Here is a 24,211-nt window from a genome sequence, read left to right as displayed (position 1 = left end):
TTAATATAGGCAGTTCTCAGATTCAGCTGTTCAAAGTTACAACAGCGTGGGCAGCATGAATGGTACTTATGAAGGTCCTTGTAGTATTGGCCACCACAGCGAATTGCAAATTTAATGTCAAAATTTCTGATGTTTCCTGACAGCTTCCACAAACAAAAGTCAGTGGCGAAGCCAGCAGGAACCTGGAAGTCACAGTCGTAAGGGCCTTACTTACGGAGCCACATGGTTGTCACTAAACAATGGCAACCAGGCCTGCCAAAACTGCCATTGCTAACTGATAATGGTTGTTGATATCACACTTAGCAATAGCAATTCCAGTCCTAATAAATTTTGATTTTGGTGCGACAGATCTGTGTGCTTTTTAATGGTATTTTTTCCTTGGATTTTTATTATTTATATTCCTTTGCTGATTTCTGTGTTGTTCGTGGCCAGAATTGCTTGCAAGTGGACAGTCATATAAACTGAATAAAATAAATCCAAAAATAAGCATTTGGAAAGTTTAGAATCCACCCACAAACAAAAAATTTGGTTGTTTCTGCCATTTTTACAGTAAATGTGAAGAGTAGCATCTAAAAAAGGAGACATAGGTTGGTGAAGTGAAGTTTCAGCTATTTTTATCAAGTCAACAGCAGGAATAAATAAAATACTGGTACAGGCTCTCAAGTTTAAGATTACAAAAAAAAGAACCAGGATTGAAAAATAAATTTGCAAAAAATAACATAAAGAGTATAATTTTGTTCCATTTTTATCTTCCTACTGCATCATTGTCATATATACCAGGCTTACCAGGATTACATATGGGAAAAGTTACTTTAACAGCTATTCAGTGCAAAAAAAAGAAAACAATTCAAATCGGGCTAGATTTTTGCATGAACAACTAGTTTAAAGAGATATTAACAAAATCTCTGGTAGCATGAAGGTTTTTCCTCTCTTCAGTGGGGACTGTCCATTTTCTTTTTTTTCCTGCAATGACACATTCAGTTTTAATTGGAGAAGCCAAGGTCAATTTTTTTTTTAACAAATGCTGCTGGTTAACAGATTTTCAAGAGCTTTTTTTCCCAGCTTCACAGCCTCAGCAACAACTTCTTTTTAAATCAATAGTTCTTTCATTTCAATGTGAAAGTGAGCATTTGCATCCAATTCCTCAATTGTAAATTAAACCTGTCCTCCTAGATGGGCCTTCCTGCATTCCTTGTGCATTTTAAATCTTTTATACTATTAACATACATTTCCTGCTAAAGCTGTTTTTCTCAGTGTTATCAGCTTTAAAATGTGTGGACATCAGCTCCTAGCATTCTGGGAATGAAGTCCATGCGTTTTAAAATTGCAGTGATTGACCCTGTGCTAAAGTGTTCTATGCAATGGAAAGTAATGCTTATAAGTGAGGAAGGGGAAGGCCACTGAAACAGAATATTGACTTTGCAAAATCACAAGACACTGAGGAAATGGAAAGCTAGACTCAGCAGGTAATGCTCACTCAGCGCACCTTCATCAGGGGAGAAATGCCATTGAACTGCTCTTGTGGGTTGCTTCAGAGATCTGATGGGCTTGAAGCACAGCTACTGCTTCCTCGATCTAACAAAGGCAAAGCCAAAGACAAGATTGGAGTTTAGAACAGTCAGTTGCAGACTTTGAAATATCATTGTTTCTGCATCCAAAGAATCCAACACACATCAGGACAAAGCCTTTAAAAGGAAAAACTCCACTTGAATTTTGCTGGTACAGTAGCGCATGCTTCTCCATAGCCCTGCTGATGCTTTGATATTAGCAGTCCCAAAATTCATTGACTCCAATTCCAATTCTCCTGAAAGACCCTAAGTTGGAGAAGACTCTAATAACATATTGACACAACTCCTTTGCTACTTTTGTAAAATGGGCCCTACTCAACAGATCTGGGAAGATGTCTTTATAGTCCAGATCATCTGTTTACTTGTGGGCTCTCTCTCTCTCTCTCTCTCTCCTCTCTCTCTCTCTCAATTCTTGGCATTGAACCCAACTTCACAAGCCTTCTGATGAACAGTCTTGCTGTAAAATATTGGAAAAGGGGCTAATAATTAAGAACAATTCCACTCAAAGCCACTTTGTTATTTCTCAATGAAATTCAACGTTTTGTTTTTAATCCACACTTGAGCTTTTGAAATACATGAAACTCTTTCATGCTAATGAAGGGGAGGAAGAAAACAGATGCGACTTGGCACAGAGATAAAGCACCCAAGTACTTTTAACTAAAAAATGTTCCTGAGAACAGTGATAAGCTACGGCCAGACCATGAATTAAATTACTGTACAGGTAGTCCTTGATTTACCACCCTTCCTTTAGTGACCATTCAGAATGATAAAGGCATTGAAAAAAGGTGACTTATGGCCAGTTTTTACACTTACAACAATTGCAGTTTCCCCATGATCGTGTTATCAAAGTTTGGGCACTTAGCCATCGGAATGTATTTATGACAATTGCACTGTCCTGGCATCATGTGATCACCATTTTGTAACTTTCCCAGCTGGCATCTGACAAGCAAAGTCAATGGGGAAGCCAGATTCACTTAATGAACCTATGATTCACTTAAAAAGAGCAGTGATTCACAACTGTGGCAAAAAAAGTCAGAAAATGGGACACAACTCACTTAAAAACCCCTTGCTTAGCAATGGAAAGTTTGGGCTCAATTGTGGCTGTAAGTCAATAATTGCCTGTAGTCAATCTGTCCTTCTAGGATCAAACCTGCTTCAATACAGGTACATGAATATAGATATATAACAGATTTTCTTCCTTATCACAGTTCCTTCACACTGCCTTTTTAAACAAATCTATCATTTTCACAATCTACCATGCTTTCTTCTGACCATAGTTCTGATCCTTCTTAGAACTTATCATACTCAGAGTAGCACTCCCATATCATGCTACAATAGATCAGACCAGTAATAAATACATTATCAGTATATGCAACCACTAGATTCTAATTCAGAAATTTGGTAGCGCTATTTTGATAATGGCATCCTTTCTAGAGGCATCTGGTTGGCTACTATAGGAGACAGAACAATGGACTAGGTGAACCTTTGCTATCACTCTTCCAGTAGCCCTATGTTCATAAGGTTGAAATAGGAGTGAAGGTGTGTAGGAGTGAATACAGTTAATATTTCTAGGCTGTTGGTATGTGTTCTTCCCTCATGCTATCATTATAATGGATCACCATTGAAAAGTTAAAACAGATATGCATTTGTGGATCCATGCAATACTTAAAGGACAATTACATAACCCCAATTTTATATAGTAGCACAAAGGATAATCAGGAGATATGAAAGAACAAAGCAGGTGGAAAATCAGTCTGCTTGGTAAAAACTGAATTGAAAAACAGCCACAGACATGCTACTGAGACAAATTAACCATGCAGACCAACCTAACACAAAGTAGGACAGTTCATTCCACCTGAAAAATTTGGAATTGCATAATTAGGGCATTTTTAAGCATGGAATCCCAGTACCTTAGACTGAAGGGATTCTGGTGACTCCAGCATGAGAAGCAGATCAGAATTATCTATCTCCAACAGCATGCCTGTAATCTTTCCAGCCAGAGTGGGGTGCCTTGCATGAATTAGAGGATAGAGACGTTCACCTATGCACAGCAAAAAAAAAAAAAAAAAGATAAAATAATGTATCATGAAGAACTGTCCTGTAGGAATCACTAGATGACTTAGGCTGATTTCAAAAAACTAAGTAGACTTTATCTTGATTAAAGTCAGGTAGGAAGGCTCTTAGAAGGTATAGGCTACATTGGGAAGTTGACAAAAACATCCCAGGTGACAACTTCTGCACTGTTACCCCAAAACCTCTACACAATGTGCCTATAAAGGCATTACAAACTGAAGTTGATTGAAGTAAGCTTTATCATTTGTTTATCAAGTGATTGAAATTGGAAAACTCAAGGTTTAAGATTTACTAAGGCAATACCTCTCCCTCTTTTCTCTCCAGTACTCACTGTAACAATTTCATCTCCTTTGCTTGCTTTATTCTAAATGCTATAAAGTGCACATGGGCAACACTGAACTAACTCATGAAGCGAGATTTTTTCCTTAGCATATTTCTTGCATCTGTATTGTCCAGAAGCACTGGGGTAGAGGAGGAAAAAGCAACTAATGCTGACTCCAGGACTCAGTGTGGTGGTCAGAAGCATATAATTCAGGGTGAGACTAGAAAGCTAAGTCTGTGAAGATAATTGGATAATAATTCTCATCTCTTGCAATAGAAAAGAAGTAGTATTTTATCAGCTAAAAGATGCATCTCTCCCGATCTTTTTACTACAATTTGATTTATTCTGGTTTATTCCTATACATGTTCTACATACAGAGTTGTAGAGCATTCATTTAAGAAACTAACCTTCTAAAATACTGCATATGCCATTAGTCTATTTCAACAGCTTCCCCAAGATTTGGACGCTACCCACTGTATTAACCTTTAAGAGAACTATAAAGACTTGGCTCTTCACCCAGGCTTTGGGCTAGGATAGAAATGAACTCAGCAAATGCAAGAGCATGGAAAATTACCGTATATGACTTTGCAGCACTATGTTTGGAATATATGAACTTAATGTTTCATTTATTCTGATTTTATTTTAATGTTGTTGTGAGTTGCCTAGGATTATCTTGTATCAGATAGGCGGCCATGTGAATTTCTAAATAAATAAATAAAAGCTTTAGATAATTTGTAGAAAACATTATGACAGACAGAATTTAGAACTAGCATAATACAGGGAGTCTTTGCTTAACAATCATTCATTCAGTGACTATGATGGCACTGAATGAGTTTTCTCACTGGTCCTCATAGTTGCTTCCATTGCAGCATCTCTTCAGTCAATTGCAATTCAAGCACTTGCAACTGGATTGTAGTTACAATAGTTGTGGTGTTACATGGTCACATGTCTCAATTTGCAATCTTCACAACTGCCTTCTGACAAGGATAGTTAATGGGGAAGACAGCAGGAAGTCATAAATGGTGATCACATGACATTGCACTTAACGACCAGGAAGGATTTTGTTAATGACAGCACCCAGAATTGCCAGAACTGTAGTCATAAGTTGGTGCAGTCACATGACATCACATTGCTTAGCAATAGAGTTTTCAGTCCCAATAACTGTACTGTTGTTGAGCAGTATATGTACATCCATTGACAAGAAACAATGGATGGAAACTAATCAGAGAGAGAAGCAACCTGGAATTAAGGAGAAACTGCCTAACAGTGAGAACAATTAACCAGTGGAACAGCTTGTCTTCAGAAGCTATGGATGCTTCAACACTGGCGGTTTTTAAAGACAAGACTGGAGAGCTGCTTGGGGTTGGACTGGAAAACTGATTGATTGATGTACATCTTTTTTTAGGCAACATTGTTTTCTAAGCTAAACTGTGATAACTCAAAAGCATAAAATATTTGATTATAACTTTTTCTCTGAGAAAGTTCTGGCTGAGGGGGAAGTCCACAGTGCTGCCTATTAGAAGAGGATACACACCACTCACCAAGTATTTGTTTCTGTTCTTGAGGAGGGGCCGCAGCCAACATGGATGTGGTCAAGGGCTCCTGTCCCTGGATATGAATGATTGGTTCTACAGCCTAAAGCCCAAGAAACAAAATATACTGAGAAGAGCCCTTCCATTCCTGCTGAACAACTAATATCAATTGATGACACTCTGTGAAGAATGCATTTGTTAGAGTTTTTTTTCTTCTCTATAGCAGCTTTAATATCAGTATCTGTCCAACTCAAATCTTATCCAGTGAAAGAATCTTTTCTCCTGGCCATATTGAAGAAACAATACAATACCTTTGATTTCCATACACCATACAATAAGCATTATATACAGTAGCTTAAGTTAAATCAAAAGATGGAATGTTGTAGTATAATAGCTCCTTTTCATACAGAAAGCCATAGACCTAATCCTTAATTTCTGAAAGCAGAGTTGTCTTAAAGGATGGAAAGCTGCTGTCAATCATTGTAGCTCCAAGGTCCCCACTATGTTCTGACTCCTGGACAGATACTGAAAGTACTTTGAAGTATACTCTCAATCCTATATGTCTTTTAATGAAGATATGCTTTTGTGTAATCAAATGCAGAAGAGAACAATCTTGTATTTTAAGTATAATAATAGCACTAGGAATTTCAGGAGTGCAGTGCTCTCCTTTTCCATCTACAGGGAAACATGGGAAAGGAATGTTATTGGTAATCTGGTCACTTTACCTGGTCAACCAAGTGTGCAAACATGAACTGGATAATGATCTGGCTCACTGGTTTCTCAGTGAGTGAGTTCTCCCTGATATCCAGCTTAAGACCACTCCCAAATCAGAATCCCAGCTCTACATATCACTGCTACAATTTGCCAAATTCAGTATCTCAAAAATAACCCATCTAAGAGCAGTTAGCTTTTGCATCTAAGTGTGTATTTTCACTGTAGAATGGAAGAGTAGAGACCTGTTGCATTGGCAGAGATGTCACTGTACCCAAAGGATGGACATTCCTCACAGCTGAAGAATACTTGTACTGCGAGATACCATGTGAGAAAGTTGGAGAAGAGGATGCTCTTGCACTAATGGTCTGGGTTCCAATGTTGACTGGAATAAAACCAGAAATATTTTTGAAGAAAGGCTTTAATTGTTCCACAACATTACATGTTTATTTTAAAAAAAACGTTTAAAATAGCAGAGTTCTGCATTGCACCCAAACCTGGGAAGGTACAGATCTGTAATATCCTTGCCAGATCTCACATGCATGATACATAGTACAAAAGTGGAAAGATATACCCAGTGACACTCCAGGAAGAAAGATTACATTGGGCATAAAAACTCTTGGTGATTATTTTGTCCAAAGTAGGCACCCAAAAAGTTACATTTTCATTCGTCTGCCGTCAACACATTTAGTCCAATTAAGCCATAAATTTAATTTCTTGGGTTACACTTAATATTAATGTGTCTTATTTGTTTTAGCTTTGTGTAAACTTATTCCTTTTGGCCAACCCCCATGGGCTTGCTCGGTAAGCCAAAACAAAATCCAGATTTATATTACATGGTACTATATTCTCAGACTATATTTTCCAATCATGCTACATAGAAATAGACTTCCAAAACTTAGAATATAGGAAGGTTTTATATTTAGGTTTTATATTAAGAAATAAATAGCACATTGTAGAATTTAATGTGCAAACTTTAAGAATCATTTTCCTCCTGTTTCTGGTCAGTGATTCAAAAACCAAAGCAAGCCCATTCCCTTGAGATACATAAGTTGCATTCATCTGACGATGAGCTAACAGAAGCCCCAAACCTACCCACTCTTTGGCCAGTGGAGGGTACTCTGGGAACTTGAGTGGAGGCTTGTCTCATAGTGCTGATGTTGGAAACGAAGCGGCGAGGCGGTCCATTAGCTCTTACCATTGGCGTAGCTGCATGATAGGATGCTAACAACAATTAAATACCTTCAGTCAGAAACCTTATTTATGGATGAGATCATAGCAGGAGTTAATACCAGAATTCTGGTTCATTCTCATTACTGAACTTACAATTAAGACTACCAGTTATGGACGCTACCACATAATATGTGAATCATAGTTTGGTTGCTATTTTAAGAACATTTCTTAGTCCTATACCATGGCATTAAAGGAAGAACTTCACACATGGGCAACCTCATTTCCTTACATTCTCACACATATTTTCTGGTTAATAACATTTCAACTCACAAGGAAGCCTTGAGGATTGAGTGTTCCAGCGAGGGGCTGGGCGGACCGGGGCAACTGGGCTAGGACTGTAGAAAGTAGCTCTAGTTTGTGGCTGAGAAGAAGGAAGAGAAGGTGGCATGACAATATATATAAATGAACAATATGTTTATTTTTACTTCATTAACATTTTGAGCATATAAAGGAACCAAAATGGGGATTTTATAAGTTCTGTGATGTTTTTATTTTTGTAGTTCCAGTATTATTATAGATTGTTGCTATCCTGCACTAGGATTATAAATCTAAGCACTTTTTCCCAATCCGGTGCCTCCAGATTGGGATTTTCAGATCTAACCCAATGATTGATGAACTCATTAATGTATCCAGGCAGGTTTCATGGCAACAATATGAAAATGTTTTGCTATTGTCTTTTTATTTTCCAGTCAAGGCTTCAGTTATATGCATACAGTAACTGAATAATGTTCCTGGCTGGAGATGACTATATGAAACTGTTGTCAACCTAGTGAATTTCAAATGTATTGGACTACAGATTTCAATCAAAGCTTGGTGAATGAACAATGATGAAGCCTCTCTTTACATGCAACAATTCACTTTGTTTCTTATTTGAAACAATTCATAGCTTCTTTTTCAGACTTCTCTTATAACATTAAAATTTGAGGGCATTCAAATAAAGCTGATTAGATTTCGAAGAGCCAAAATAATACTTCTTCACAGAGTGCATAATTACCTTGTGGAAACAATGCCCATAAGAATGATGTTAGGCACTAACAAAATTCTAACTTAGTGTTACATGGTACCAAAAATCCAATTTTTCCCCATTTTTTGTTGTAATATTTTAAGGATCAAATAAATCCTTTATTTGATTAAGGAGACTGCATTTCACTCCCCATCTCTGGGCCCCAAACAAAAAGAAGCTCCCTGATGATGCCATGATATCATTGGCACACTGTAGTGCCCACAGGCAGGCACAAAGGCAAAATAGAGTCCCCAGGTTGAAAAAAAAAAGTAGTCCATCCTAATAACTTACATGCCCCAGTTATATAAATTTGATTCTGATGCCTGATGGCACATTTTAAAATATGCATCTCAAGGGAGGTGTTTTCCTATTCCTTGAGGTCTGTGCTGCCAAATGCTATTAGCTTTATTTATGTATCTTTAATGGAAGTGGTATTCTTATTGGTCTTACCTGTGGAATCGAGGACAGGAAGTAGCCTGCAGACGGTTGGAAAGAATATAGGAAAGGACCAGAAAAGGACCTCATGGTGGCCAGTCTCTGCATGTATTGGTTGGTGAGAATGGCTTTTCGCTCCTCTTTCCGTTGGGCAAGGGCAACATACAAAGGCTTAGTGCTGACGATGCGTCCATTCATTTCAGTCACAGCCTTTGTCGCTTCTTCTGGAGAAGAAAAACATACAAACCCAAAACCTTTGCTGTGTCCGCCATCTGTCATTACCTGAATGGAAAATTAAAACAAAGTCCATTGAGCCCATGACTCTCAGCACAGACAGGAATGTCCACCCTGATCAGTACGGTCAAACCAGACAAGATGGTGCTTACAAATAGTGCAATTAAATTTTGTTTTATTTAGCATATGGCATCTACAAAGGTCATGCAATCACTGATATATAACACTAATACACAAATACGCATTTACATAAAGCATCAGCGCGTTTGTGTACGTGTACAATACAATACAAGAGATAAAATATTAAATTAAGGTAAAACCATGATAAAATCTCCATAATGTGGCACCATAGAGTCACAATAGGATAGATTTTCCAATTCAATATCTAGGGAAGCTAACCATCTAACTGCTTCTGGTATGACTGCAATGAGATCATCCCAGGTGTATGAAGTGTAGACCACTTCCACGGTGGTATACCTCAGACAAGGTCCTATCCTAACAGAGCAGTTAAAAGTCTAAGCACATGGTAACAAACTGGATATTGCATCTTTACTGTCAAAAATTAAATTCTTTTGTTATATTAACAGTTGCAATTAAGAAAGTTTGGAAATATTAAAACTCTCAATTAAATTCTTGTTTTCAATTGAAAACTAACAGTTATATCCAACAATATGGAACAGATTTCTTTTCACTTTTCTTCAAGCAGAAGTCCCAGATTTTTTCCAAAACTGTAGAACAGATTTGAATATGCATCAGCTTTAGAATCTGCCTTGCTGGTGAAACAGTATATATCAGGGAAATGACGCTAATTGATTTAATTCTAAATGTCCTTCCCTGGTCCTTATTACAAGCTTCATATTATACTGTGCCCAACCTGTTACATAGTAATCAATGTATTAAATTAATTTATTATTTCAAGAGTGCATTTCAAGACTTACACACACACACACACACACACACACACACACAGAGAGAGAGAGAGAGAGAGAGAGAGAGAGAGAGAGAGAGAGAGAGAGAGAATTTGCAGAAATTTGGTTCTATTGGATAATAGAATAGATAATCTTATATATATATATATATATTAGTAAGCCATATTGCTATCCCCCTGTATTCAACAACTGTACAAAACAAGACTTGTATTTTGTGCTTTCAGGCAGAAAAAATAGATTAAAATATTTTAAATAAAAGACATAGCAATCAGAATTACTGCAGAAAATACAAGGCATAGAGGGGGTAATTAATTATAATTACATGGAGACCGACTTTGGTTATTGGAAGGTTTAAGCATATTAATAAATAAAAATCAATAAAAAATTTAAAAAGGGACAGCAGTGCAAGTGAGAGCTCCTGTGATTATTATTCCTTCCATATCATGCATCCCTACATATTAAAATTCCACTACGTTTTGGTAAAGGAAATTATGAAACAAGTTCAAACTGCATTCTGAAAGGATACAGCCCAGTACTATTTTCAGTTGGTGAGAACAGCTAGCAAGCATCCACATCAAATATGCAAAGATACTCAGATATTAGAATCTGACCTTGGCACTTGTGATGGTTCCATAGGGTGAGAATTCTTTTCTTAACTGCTCATCACCAATACCATCATCCAAGTTCTTTACATACAAGTTTACTCCCTGAAAGCAAACAAGTACAGCTTTTTGCATTCACCATAAATGATATTTAGACACGACTTTTGTAATGAATACATACATATAAGTGACATCATCCAGTATCATAAGACTGAAAGAATCTTATCTGCCATCAAGAGAAGTATCTAGGGTTTAGGATTAGCTTTATCAGACAAGTAGTCATGCTTCATCAAAAATAAAAAGTTATGCTTGAAAATAACTAGAAGACATCCGGGTCTATGTATATGTCCTCTATACATTATCTTTAAAATTTATGTAAGTGAACTTAACATTGACCTATGCTAACTTCTATTATTTGCCATTTACCCAGCACCTAAATCTAGATTACATGTTATTTTTATTGAATTTGTTCTCTAGGGTCAAAGCTACTTGCAGCCAGAAGGAACAATGCAACATTAATATAGCAATGATGATATGCAACAAAACAGAATAACAGCACCCTGAAGATCAATTACCGTATATGCCGGTGTATTAGGCGACCCGGCGTATAAGACGACCCCCGAGTTCGACGCCGGGTCGCAAGACGATCGACGCCGAGTCGCATATAAGACGACTTTCTAGGCATGCGACTCGGCATCGATCATCTTATACGCCGGAAATGACGTCATTTCCAGCGTATAAGATGACTTTCTAGGCATGCGACTCAGTGCGATCATCTTATTACGCCGGAAATAACGTCATCGGGTATAAGAATGATCGACACAGAGTAGCATGCATAGAAAGTCATCTTATACGCCGGAATAAATGTAAGTTATAACGTCTATTCGGAGATATAAGATGACTTCTAGGCATGCGACGGTGCGATCATCTTATACGCAGGAAAGACGTCATTCCGGAGTATAAGATGATCGACACGAGTCGCAGCCTAGAACATCATCTTATACGCCGGAAATAATAAATAAATAAATAAACGTTATGACTCGGCGTATAAGACGACCCCCGAGTTCGGAGGCTGTTTCATCGCTCTCAAAAGTCGTCTTATACGCCGGAATATACGGTATAATAACCAATTCACGGCAGGATGATCCCTTTAATAATCAATCTATCACCACCCTTTCAGGAAAATATTAACAGTTTGTGAAAAAACAATGAAATGGGACCAAATCTAATCTTGAGAAGAACGCTGTTCCCAAGGAGGAGGACAGCAACTGAGAAGACTCGATCTTAAGGTCCCTAAAGATGGCATTCCTTAAGAGAAAGGACCTGAAAAGACTTCACCCTTTCCAATTTTAATGAGTGGACAGAAGCCACTGGCTGAAGACAATCCATAGATATCCAAGTCCTAAGCCATCTAGCCATGTTCATATTTTATAAAAATGAGCCCCCAAATTCCTCCTGACTCCTGGATTACAATATTCTACACATACCTTCCATGTCACAAAGATAAGGAAGAGCTAATTATCAGAAAAAGTAATTAACTGAAAAGTTCCGCATTTGAGAAATATGAGGAATTTCATTTGAACCTCAACTCAGCACTTTCTGGGATTATCAGAATGTACATTTTCAAAACAGGAGTATCCATTAACCACATATAGCTAGATGATGATGATGATGATAATAATAATAATAATAATAATAATAATAATAATAATAATAATAATAGTAGTAGTGTAGTAATAATAATAATAATAATAATAATAATAATAATAGTAGTAGTGTAGTAGTAGTAGTAGTAGTAGTAAAGTTGGAAGGGACCTTGGAGGTCATCTAGTCCAACCCCCTGCTCAGGCAGGAAACTCTATTCCACCCCCCTGCTCAGACAGGAAACCCTATACCATTTCGGACAAATGGCTGTCCAGTCTCTTCTTAAAAACTTCCAGTGTTGGAGCATTCACCACTTCTGGAGGCACGTTGTTCCACTGGTTAATTGTTCTAACTGCCAGGAAGTTTCTCCTTAGTTCTAGTTTGCTTCTCTCTGCTTCTCTCCTTGATTAGTTTCCACCTGTTGCTTCTTGTCCTGCCTTCAGGCACCTTGGAAAATAGCTTTACTCCCTCTCCTTTGTGGCAGCCCCTGAGATATTGGAACACTGCTATCATGTCCCCCCTCGTTCTTCTCTTCATTAAACTATACATACTCAATTCCAGCAGCCGTTCCTTATATGCTTTAGCCTCCAGTCCCCTATTCATCTTTGTTGCTCTTCTCTGCACTCTTTCTAGAGTCTCAGCATCTTTTTTACATTGTGGTGACCAAAACTGGATGCAGTATTCCAAGTGTGGTCTTACCAAGGCATTGTAAAAACACTTCACATGATCTTGATTCTATCCCTCTGTTAATGCAGCCTAGCACTGTGTTGGCCTTTTTGGCAGCTGCAGCACACTGCTGGCTCATATTTAGGTGATTGTCCACTAGGACTCCGAGGTCCCTCTCACAAATGAATGTGAGGTCCCTCTCACATATGGATGAGCCTGACAGAATTGGCCTCTAGAAAAAGTTTTTTAAACTACTGTATTTGTTAGCTTCTGATCCAGTTATATCTTGCCAACATTTCTGGTTTTTGTTTGGGCAAAATATATACCTTAGAGTTTATACATGAGGCAAGAATCATGCAGAATAGGAAACTGGCTCCAAATTAAAATAGAGACAATACACAAAAATGAGTTTTGTCCACAGTTTGAGAACTTTTCTTGTGAAAGGACACTCTGCTTATTAACCAAAAGGCATAAAAAGAAGAGAGATATCGCTACACTTATTTTGTAACAACCCCACACTTGCTGTTCAGGAACTTTCAAATGATCTATAGTCCATTCTTCCTTCAGGCAGCCCCCATTCCCCAGCTGCCTCTTTCTGGATGAAAGCAACACAGTAGAGTGAACTTAATTGCTAGAGTCATCAGAAAACATCCAAAACATTGGATTAGCCAACAACAGTCACTTAAACTCAATCTCATCCATCTTTCTGTTCAATAGATCCCAGTACAGAACAGGAAAGGGGCAGAGTGTGAGAAGATTACTGTAAAATTACTGTTAAAAAACTCGCAATAAAATGTGTAACTGTGGGACTGAATCAAATGAGAGTCAACTATAATACAAGATGAAGAATCATTGCCAGCCATAGACAGGACATTTGAGATCATTTAGCAGAAAAGGCAATTTAATTCAATTTTTCTCCTCTCATTCCCCTCCTGGTCCCATTTCTTTCATCTGTGTCCTTTTGCCCAGCTCATTCATTCTAGTAGAGATGCATTTTGCAGTCTAAAAACAGAACTTGGGATTTCTAAAAGACATCCAATGGTTCTGTTCCAGCCACACATTGCCTTCAGCTGATATTACCTGATATCGGCTCATTCTTTCCTGCTTGAGTTGCTCAAATTTACGCTTCAGTTCATTTTGTCGTTCAATCCTCTTTTGGGCTCTGCCAACAAATATTGTTCGGTCATTGATCTTGCTTCCATCCATGTGCTCAACAGCCTGCGGTGAGAAGAGGTGACAGGCAAGGCTGTACACTTATTTCACAGGAAATCACCTCCTACTTTATCATTTCATTATAGGTAGTCCTTGACCTATAGCCACAACTAGTATCAGAATTTCCATTAATAAGCAAGGCAGCTTGTTAAGTGAGTTGTGCATCATTTTACAACTTTTGTCATGGTTGTTAAGCAAATCACTGCAGCTGTTAAATGAATCATGCAGTTGCTGAGTGAACCTTGCTTCTCCCATTGATCTTATTTGTCAGAAGCCCTTGAGAAAATCTCAAATGACAATTCTATGATCTTCGGACACTGCAACTATCCTAAAACTTGCCAATTGCCAAGCGCCCAAATTTTGATCATGTCACCACAGAGATGCTGCAACAGTCATAAATGTGAGGACCAGTTGTAAGTTACTTTTTTTTCAGTGCTGTTGTAACTCCAAACAGTCACTAAATGAAATGCTCTAAGTCACGTACTAATTGGATTTATTATTTTAATTAAGTCCTGCTTTGAACTAGCCAAAGAATGAAATGCTATCCTGCCACAGCCCGAGGAAATAATTGGATAACTAGTTCAGCCTATGACAAGATATTAGCTTTAAAAAAAACCTCTTAAATTTTTGTTATATTCCTCAAAACTTTCCTCCCACCATTACTCTTTAACAGAGAAAGGAAGACTGAGAACGAAGATCAACTTGCCTTCCGAGCATCTTGATGCTTCTCAAAATTGACAAAACCAAATCCTTTTGAGCGGCCTGTATTATCTATCATGACCTTGACACTCAAGGTCTTTCCTGGAAGTAGAACAAAAACTTTTAGGCTAATACTACAGAAATGAAGTTTTCATTGAGTGTTGAGCCACAGGATGCTCAGCTCCACTCATGGATAGTGATGGATACATGCCAATAAGTACCACATTTTATAAGTACCATATTACATTTAAACCTGTGGCTCACAGAAGAATTTTACTTCAGGAAGGTATTTTTCATGTCTTTAAATTCTGCATTAGGAAATTCAAATTTGTTTCATGGCAGTTTGAGTGACCTAGAGTTGCTTAAATCAGACGGTTATCTATACAAATCAAGTTATTATTCTCTAAATATTAGGAATCCTTTTCATTTTATATATCTTACAATGACGTCTTCCTGTTACCAAGTGCATCCACTTGGTAGATAGCTTAAGACAAATGGTCAGGTGTTCTGCATATAATTATAGAGAAGGAATTTCTAACTCTGATATTAAAAAGAGAAACCATTTTTAAACTAGCTTTCATGTAAAAATATAGCTAGCCATAATTTTATACCCTCCAGATATAATGGTTATCAGTTTTCATTCCCTAGGGAAAATAGACAAATTCAAAAGGATTAGGGGAGTTGATGAGCACTGCATCTGAACAGCAACAGATGGGGAAAGCTTTCCAAAATATATCCTTAAAACAGATGCAAAATTGTTGTACCCTTATAGCTTAGATAACGGATGTCAAACTCGCCACGTCACGTGATGTGTTGCGATGTATCACAACTTTTTTTGCATTGCTGAAGCTGGGGTGGACGCGGCTTCCGCTTGATGCAACTGGCTTAGATTATGATTTCAAATTCTTATTTCACAATGGAATGTTTTTATCTATTTGGAAGTAGGTTAGATCACATTACTGGCTGTATCTTTTGCACAAAAAAATCTGGAGCAGCATTCTAAGCCACAGTGGCACAGTGGTTAGAATGCAGTATTGCAAGCTAACTCTGCCGACCGCCAGCAGTTTGATCCTGACCAACTCAAGGTTGACTCAGCCTTCCATCCTTCCAAAGTCGGTAAAATAAGAAGCCAAACTGTTGGGGGGGGGGATATGCTGACATAGTAAACTGCTCAAAGAGTGCTGTAAAGCACCGTGAAGCAGTATATAAGTCTAACTGCTATAGCTATTTTGCTAAGCTGCTAAACTTATGCTCACAACCCTTATTTTATAAGCAACACTTTTAAGTGCCACCCTTACCAAATTTTGAGAATATTTCTTGCAGCCTCTCATCAGTCATGTCCTCTCCAAAGTTTTTGATGTAGACATTAGTAAATTCCATTGCTTTGGCTCCATATTCTGCTTCACGCTCTCGGCGGGACTTAAAGTGGCCAACAAATCTGCAAGGTCAAGATAGGAGATATGAAACCATCTCCTAAAAGGGTATTGCAAGGGCAGAATCCTTAAGGTGGCTGAGGAATTCTGGGAACTGAAGTCACAAGTCTTAAAGTTGTCAAGATTGCAGACCCGTTTTAATACACTTTGAATTGAAATCTGAGGGCAACTTGTTCAGAGAATCTAGGGGCCACATCCAGGGGTTTGGGGACTACCTATTGCCTTGGGCTATTTCTGATCTAAAAGGTCAAACCTGAAAGTAAGCTCCCAGGCAAAATACTACAGCAGCCACCCCAGAATATAGAAAACGCCTCATGCCAATTGATGTATTTGGCCTGGTAAACCTAACTGATTTCACTCTGTTGACCCTGACTAATAATTGATCTACTAAGTTTCAAAGATTCAAACAGGAGATCCTAGACCTGAACCTGGATCTTATTACATTTACCACCAACACATGACTGTTTCTTTAAACTATACTAGAATTGCAGGTTATTCCCATTGTAAAAAATACACTGAAAAAAATTTATTGCACCATTGGCTCAGGCTTCAACTTACACCTTGCTATCATTTAGCAGCATTCCATTCATTGTATCAATTGCTCTGTTTGCTGCCTCGTGAGTCTCAAAATGGACGAAGCCGTAGCCCCTAGATCCATTCTCATCACAAACAACCTGTCAAGATATTTAAGAGAAGGATGACAGAAAGGAAATGAAGCAAATCAAAACTTGGAACGGATAACCAATCCATTGCTTGCCTTTTATATTCCTAGTTCTCTATTACAAGATCTAAGAATAATAACTATCACCTACTTAACCTGAAGCCATCTAAGAATGTTGGGTTTAGGCCCCATAATCTCCAACTAATCTGTACTGTTGATGCTGGATGGAGATTACATGGCTACTGAATGGAAACATATTTGGAGAGATATCAGTTTATACGGTTCTAGAGTTCCCAATTCCAGGGAGAAGAGGAAACAATATGTTGAATCTAATCTAATTCTGTTCCTCAGAATCAGCTGCTCTTCTGGAGCCATTCTAGTAATTTTAACAGCTGAGAAACATCATCTCTTGTCCCATCCTGAAAAGATGCTGGGAGAAAGAGGGGAAATGGTCCAGAATCTAGATGCTTTGCCCAAGGGCAAAATAATTGAAAGTCTCATTAAATTGAAAACCATTAAACAATAACAGCCTGAACATTGGTAAGAAAAAGTGACACACGAATATATTTCAGACTTCAGAAGAAAATGCAACATTCATCATACAAAAAAAATAAGAGAACTATATTGATTGCACCTACTTTGCAAGAAAGAATATTTCCAAAAGCTGAGAATGTATCATATAAGGCTTTGTTATCAATGGAATCATCCAGATTCTTGATGAAAATATTCCCAACACCTGATTTCCTGAGTCCGGGATCTCGCTGGGACCACATGATACGAATGGGCCGACCTTTTATGACTTCAAAATTCATGGTGTCCAAGGCCCGTTCAGCTTGAAGAAGGAAAAATAAAAGCACATTCATTTACCAACAAATCAAACACAAACTTGGGAAATACAAATTGCAATGCATCTAACATCTAACTTTTCAAATAGTTCGAAATTACCAACACAGATTATCTCCAAGTCTTGAAAACAAGAGACAGAATATGGGTTTAAGAAATCACGAGTTTTCATGGAGTTGTAACTCAGTAACATGTGATATATCCTTCTGTAGCATATTCATTGCATTTCTTCTTTATCAAAATGTTTTTTTTTCTGATGAAAAGTTTAAATTGTTTATGTTCAGTTTGATGTTTCAGACATTAATTTACTGGGAAACAAGGGCCTTGTCAGAAATTATGAATTCAGAGTGATTTTGACAGTTACATTTTAACCATTGTTGATGTCTGACACCATTAATAAAATCCATAAAGACAACTTTGGGCATTAAAAAATAACATTTGCATTTGCAGATTATGAGTAGAAGAGATAGTCCTTGTTTCAGCACTTGCTTTCTCAAGACAATATTATTTTTTATCATTTTTTTAAAATTCAAAGCAAAATAGATCAACAAGTGGCATTTCGGTTACTAACAGAAGAGCACAGACTGCCATTAAGAGCTGGAGAAATGAAAATATCACATTTTAAAAATGGAAAAGAAAGTTTGAGTGTTAATAAGAGTTAAAGTTAAAAAAGATCACTGTCGATTTCAGAAAAGGCAGGCATAGCCACACTTCTCTGTGCATTAATGATTCACCTGGAGATGGTTACCAGCATCAAATTCCTGGGTGTGCAGTTAACAAGTAGGCTGGCTTGGTCACTCAACAGCGAGACACTGGTGAAGGGGCACAGCAATGTCTGCAGTTTCTGCGTCGCATGAGAAAAGCTCATCTTTCTTCCTCTATCCTTACACTTTCTACAGAGGGATGATCAAGAGCATCCTGTCACACAGCATCACAGTCTGGTTTAGAAGTATCACTGCTTCAGACAGGAAGGCTGTGCGGAGAGAAGTGAGGATGGCTGAAAAGATCATTGGCAGATCCCTCCCTTCTATCCAGGACATAGCACGTAAGTGTTGCTTGAGCAGGGTCCGCAAGATTGTCTGGGAGACTACACATCCTCTTCACGACCTGTTTTCCTTGTTACCTTCTGGGAGGAGGCTCCGTGATATCCGAAGCAGAACATCCAGATTCCATCACAGCTTTGTTCCATACAGTATTAACCTTGTGAACTCTAAAGCTTCCTCCTTTTGTTATGTATTCAAGATGGACAGTGATTAATATTTATATGTTACTTATATGTAAGGGTATAGGTCTATACATATGTTGTATATAGTATGTTTAAATGTGTGTTATGTATGTGTACACTTTGAGAGCAAGCAACTAAATTTCATTTTTAATGTGTACCATTGTGCCCACAGTAAAAAATGACAATAAAGTCTATCTATCTATCTATCTATCTATCTATCTATCTATCTATCTATCTATCTATCTATCTATCTATCTATCTAATACAATTATGAGAAATAAGAAATATTTACATAATGCATATATGAAACATTAGTTCAAAGTTATTATCCCTGAAAAAGATATTACATTCCTCCTCCATCTGAAAAAGGAAAATAAAACTGAAGAGGAAACTATATCCTCTCAGAAAATCTAAAGCTTTTAAAGATAAACCACTTGGGGAAAAACAGTAAAATAAAGTGCATTTTAGTATGTATTGCATTTTTGTACAATATCAATATTAAACCAAGCAAAGAAAGTTCTTACCATCAGCAGGCTGTTGATAATTTATGTAAGCATAACCTAGAGATCGTCGTGTGGCAACGTCTCGACAAACTCTGATGGACATGATGGTCCCAGCAGGTGAAAACTTCTCGAACAACATGGCTTCAGTAACATCTGGATGCAGGTCACCCACATAGAGAGAGGCTAGAGGATATCCTGGGCCACTAGCATTCATGGCCAATCATCTAGTTTAACTTTGGAAGTGAAGCAGAACCTAATTACTACTAAGTTGCATGATGTAGACTTTTGAGAGACAAAAACAACATGGTGTTGGAATAGCTACGATAGCACTCCATGTAACATCTCTATGTTACAGCAGTGCAATGAAGAAATTTGCATGGTATCAGGGGAAAAATATTAAGACTGGACTACATTCCAATATATAATTGGAAGCAAAGTATATATAAGCTCTCCACACTCAAGTCTACTTAAACTAGAATCCAATCATTTTTCAATAATTCCCATTATACTGCAATAAGACTAGGAGGAGGAATAATGGAATTCCCTGTATGCAGAAAACAAATGCTAGATGAAGAATTCTGGGAACTGAAGTCTGCAAATCATAACGTTTCTGAGGTTGAGAAAAATTGCAGTAAAATTGCTTGGTACTTTTTTGGAAACTGTTTTATCTTTTTATCTTCTTAGTGAAGTATAATGGACTGAGGTTATACTAAGCTCATTATACTTCATGATAAGCTATTATCCCAAGACTGCTAAACTGAAGTATCCCAAGGTTGATAATTTTTATGGCCAAGCAATTTTCAAAGCCAGATAATGTTATTCAAAATCCAACACTATTCTCAGAAGAAGTCATTGGTAAAATGATTTTATACTGGAAGAAGAAAGTCAGTCTTTTTCAAACTGAGTTCTAAACACTTTTGTGTCTTACAATTGCTTCCCACACTTCTGCATATGCATATATGGGAGAAATAACATATGAAGCATCTTATATAAACTTTGACAGTACACAGAGTCATAAGACTAGGACTCTGGTGAAGTTTCACTTTCTCTACAGGATATTCACTCCTAATCTCAAGTTTAATGTTCTGAAAGAGGAGGTTTAACTTCTTTCTCATATTTTCTTCTCTGTAGGATCCATTTTAGCTTACTCTACTTAACACAAACAATTATTCTATTGATGGTTCATTTGCAAAAAAAATCATTATGTAGATAAAACCTACTCTTACATATCTTCTCTTGTTCTTCTAAAGAAGGAAGATAAGAAACTAGACACTCATATTGCTTAATTCTCACTGAAGACTTTTTTCTGTGGTGTTATATAGTACAAATGGTGAAGAGTTTTTAAGGGAAACATTGGCCAAAGTACTAATGCCATGCTTCTTTAATTAGAGGATTCAATGCAATACCAGTTATTTCCCTAATTGTTCAAAACTACATCAAAAGAGAGCTACAAAAGTATTTAATCTTCCTAGGAAAATTATAAGAGCACCCTGATTCTGGACTCTGTAAAAATGATTTTAGGTTTTTTTAAAAAAACTCTCATTATCAATAGATAAACTAATATTTACATTGCCAATAATTCTTAATCATCTCTCCTTTATAATTTTCATTAATAACCTTCAAATGGTCAGGTTAAGTTGAAACTAGTAAAGTATCTGGAGGAAGCCAGGTTGTGGAAAGTTGGAAAAATGTTTTGATTTGATGTAAAACTATTTTTAAAATGGCCACTATTTCTAGGTAATTAATTCAGAAGGAACTCAACAAACTTTTTTTTAAAATGGTTGTTTGTTTCAGTTTATCCCCTATACAATTATAGCAGTTATATTAATATCATATATTAGTCTTTCTCAATCTGATATTCTTAGTCCCACAAATCTCAATCCAATATAGCCAAAAGAGATAACAGACAATTTGGGAATTGTAACTTCAGCATAGTTGGAAGGAATGAGTTTGAAAAAAGCCTCCGCCAATCACATCCTTCCCATTATGGCTCAGAAAGACTGGGAAGGGAGGTGGCATAGCCCTTTTAATTATTTCTGCATTTAGAATTATTTCAATTTCAAAGACATAGAGATCAGGTACTTTGCTGCTGGCATCATTACCTAAGAAAAGCACATACATGTTTCAGTAGATGAAACCACAACCATTTTTCAATAATGAACATAAATAAAAGAAAGCAAATATGTGCCTTAGGATCGATGTTTACTCCTTACCTTACCTCTAATCAAGTTCTATGTCCTTCCTGCCCCTAAAACATAACTTCAATACCTCACTTAGCCTGAATAATAAGATGGTTGAGCCAAAGTCACACAGCTGAATTGTGCAGCTGAGGGGACACATTAAGCACCTGTGTAGGCACAACACACTGGATTACATATCAGCCTATCACATTTTAGGACAGCTTGTTGCTTAAACCCAACCTATGCAGTTAGAGCATATGGTTCTTAGGTTATGTGTAGCCAAAAAGTAGCTTAGTTGAATAAACCATGGTTAACTTAATTACATATAAGCATTTTATACAAGCTCAACTACTGGCTGCAGGGCAGTCATAAGAAACCAGTCCATTGCAGGACAGAAGGGCTCCAGTGGATTTGGTCTATTCAGTACAATATACCTTTGAGTTTAAAAATACCACTGTTCACTTGCCTATAGTACCTCTGTCCAATTTACCTCTGAAAATTAGTTTCCCCTTCTAACAACATGGATTGATGTTTGAGTGAGTGTGCTGGGGCTCAAATTCCTGAATCCACACCCCTCTCCATCAAGCACTCACTTACAGCTATGGAAAACCACCAACAAAAAGCTCTCCTCTGGCACAGGTGCTCTCTAATGTGGATAAGGTATTCAGAATCCCATAGCCCCACCCCTTCCACTCACAGAGCAGCAGGTGTGACCATCAGACAGTTCCTGTTCCCAACATTTTGACCAAGCTGCTACTTCTCTCCAATGAATCTTACAGGAGCAGAGCAAAAGCCTGTTCTTCTCAGCAGCAGAGAGATGAAGAAAAAAAAAGGGCCTTATGGCAAGATTCTAGCTTAATGTCTTCTTACAAGAAGCTTCAACACCTACATTTTTATCTGTGGTTTAAGTCAATGGCTTAAGTAATGAGCTATTAACGTCTGAGTACAGGTAGTCCTCATCTTACGGTCACAACTGAGCCAAACATTTTTGTCACTAAGTAAGATATTGGTTAAGGGAATTTTGCCCCATGTTATGACTTTTCTTGCCACAGTTGTTAAGGGAATCACTGCAGGTGTTAAATTAGTAACACGGTTGTTAAATTAATCTAGCTTTCCTGTTGATTTTGCTTGTCAGGTCGCAAAAGGGGTTCACATGACCCCTGCAAAGGTCATAAATGTGAATCAGTTGCCAAGCATCTCAATTTTGATCACATGACAATGGGCATGCTGCAACAGTCATAAGTATGAAAAATGGGTCATACGTCACTTTTTTCAATGCTGTTGTAACTTCACTAAATAAACTGTTGTAAGTCGAGAACTATCAGTATACTTCTTGAGATCATACAATGTTCTAAGAAAGGTGTTCAGGAATGGGGATTGTCACAAAATGTCACAATAGCAATGGTGACTGAGCATTTAAAGCCATGTTTTCTTTTATGTGCATGCATGTACCATGTGCATAAAAAAAAAAGCAGGGGTTTGGTGGTAAGAGTTTCTGGAATTTCTTGATCTGGAGTTTCTTGATACTCCACCAAGGATGTTCTTAGCCTTGGGGTTAAGGAATTGTAGCAGGACCTCAGAAATTCAAGATCAAGTTCCTTTTCAACCACAGAAACTCATTGGGTGATTTGAGGTACTTGTTCTCACTGAGACCACTTTATCTCACAGTAGGGCTTTGTTAAGAGGAGGAAATGCTCTTTGCTACTTTGAACCCAAGGGAAAAGGCAGGGTATATGCCTAACAATCCATATTTTTGTCTGATATGTTAAATTCCATCCTTTTGGTTAGCTTATAGTTCAGTCTATCATGAAAACTGTTCTCAAGCATATTGTTTTGACTACAGCCAATGTTGTTTATGACAACACTGAAATTTTTAAAATTCTGGTATTCCTATATTTTAAGAATAAGAGAGGACAGAAAAATACCAGATCCAAGCATGGTAGCAAAGGGTGGGGAGTGAGGGAAAAGGAAAGCAGTCGCAGTCATGTGATTTCCACTTAGTGATTTAACACAGAACTGCATGTCCCAGCTGTGGTTGCTAAAGGAGCATCTATATATTTCTTGCCTCTCTAGTTGATATTGCAATAGATGTAGTATCTTCAACATACTAGTGTTTTCAGCAAAAATAAATCATTCTTCATATACTGTATATATGATATGCAGATTGTTTGTTATAGGAAGATCAAGCAATTTTTTCCAACTTACGGTTCTAAAATGTAAAACGCCAACATCCTAGGAGGATAGAACCTCAGTCTTGCTAAAGAAACTCAAAGAAAATCTTGCAAGCACTAACATGTGGAAAATGGGATGGGATGACACCTACATCATGACATAAATGAAGTGATTTTGATACTTTGCATTGGATATCATTACACAGATATGCCATCATGACCTTATTGTGGCTTGCTAGGAGACCAATGCTTGGGATGTGTGGCATATCTTCCAAAATGTGATCACTGATGAATCTGAATGAAATGTAATAGTAGCATAGTTCATTCATTGC

General features: G+C 37.4%; 1 protein-coding gene across 7 annotated transcripts; it reads right to left on the bottom strand.

The window, feature by feature from the left end:
* Window positions 1–524: 524 nt before the first annotated feature.
* Window positions 525–22,808, bottom strand: PABPC1L (poly(A) binding protein cytoplasmic 1 like). 7 transcript variants are annotated; one of them, XM_039351304.1, is made up of 15 exons: window positions 19,550–22,808; window positions 17,596–17,789; window positions 16,855–16,970; window positions 16,162–16,301; window positions 14,871–14,965; window positions 14,033–14,170; window positions 10,652–10,747; window positions 8,893–9,159; window positions 7,710–7,800; window positions 7,302–7,430; window positions 6,452–6,591; window positions 5,505–5,598; window positions 3,479–3,609; window positions 1,487–1,575; window positions 525–963 (listed from the first exon to the last, which is right to left on the bottom strand). In XM_039351304.1, exons 1-14 carry the CDS (start codon window positions 19,740–19,742, stop codon window positions 1,492–1,494), a joined length of 1,908 nt encoding a protein of 635 aa, XP_039207238.1. In that variant the 5' UTR covers window positions 19,743–22,808; the 3' UTR covers window positions 525–963; window positions 1,487–1,491. The 7 variants fall into 7 exon arrangements, with proteins under 7 accessions (XP_039207238.1, XP_039207241.1, XP_039207240.1 ...); XM_039351307.1 differs by lacking the exon at window positions 3,479–3,609; XM_039351306.1 differs by lacking the exon at window positions 19,550–22,808 and having other exon boundaries at window positions 17,596–18,254.
* Window positions 22,809–24,211: the final 1,403 nt, after the last annotated feature.

This window comes from Crotalus tigris, unplaced genomic scaffold (genome assembly GCF_016545835.1).
Source record: "Crotalus tigris isolate CLP2741 ecotype Arizona unplaced genomic scaffold, ASM1654583v1 scf7180000018371.15429387391:27106975, whole genome shotgun sequence".
In the NCBI taxonomy this organism is placed as follows: domain Eukaryota; kingdom Metazoa; phylum Chordata; class Lepidosauria; order Squamata; family Viperidae; genus Crotalus; species Crotalus tigris.
This window is presented reverse-complemented; position numbering and strand designations above follow the sequence as displayed.

Excerpts from the sequence above, each read along its gene's own strand:
- PABPC1L (XM_039351304.1), bottom strand. The coding sequence starts at position 19,742 with ATGAATGCTAGTGGCCCAGGATATCCTCTAGCCTCTCTCTATGTGGGT. Across the intron at positions 10,748-14,032 it reads AAAGAATGAGCCGATATCAG|GGAGTAAACTTGTATGTAAA; the intron begins GTAATATCAGCT and ends GTTTGCTTTCAG. Across the intron at positions 5,599-6,451 it reads CATCTCTGCCAATGCAACAG|GCTGTAGAACCAATCATTCA; the intron begins GTCTCTACTCTT and ends CTTGGGCTTTAG.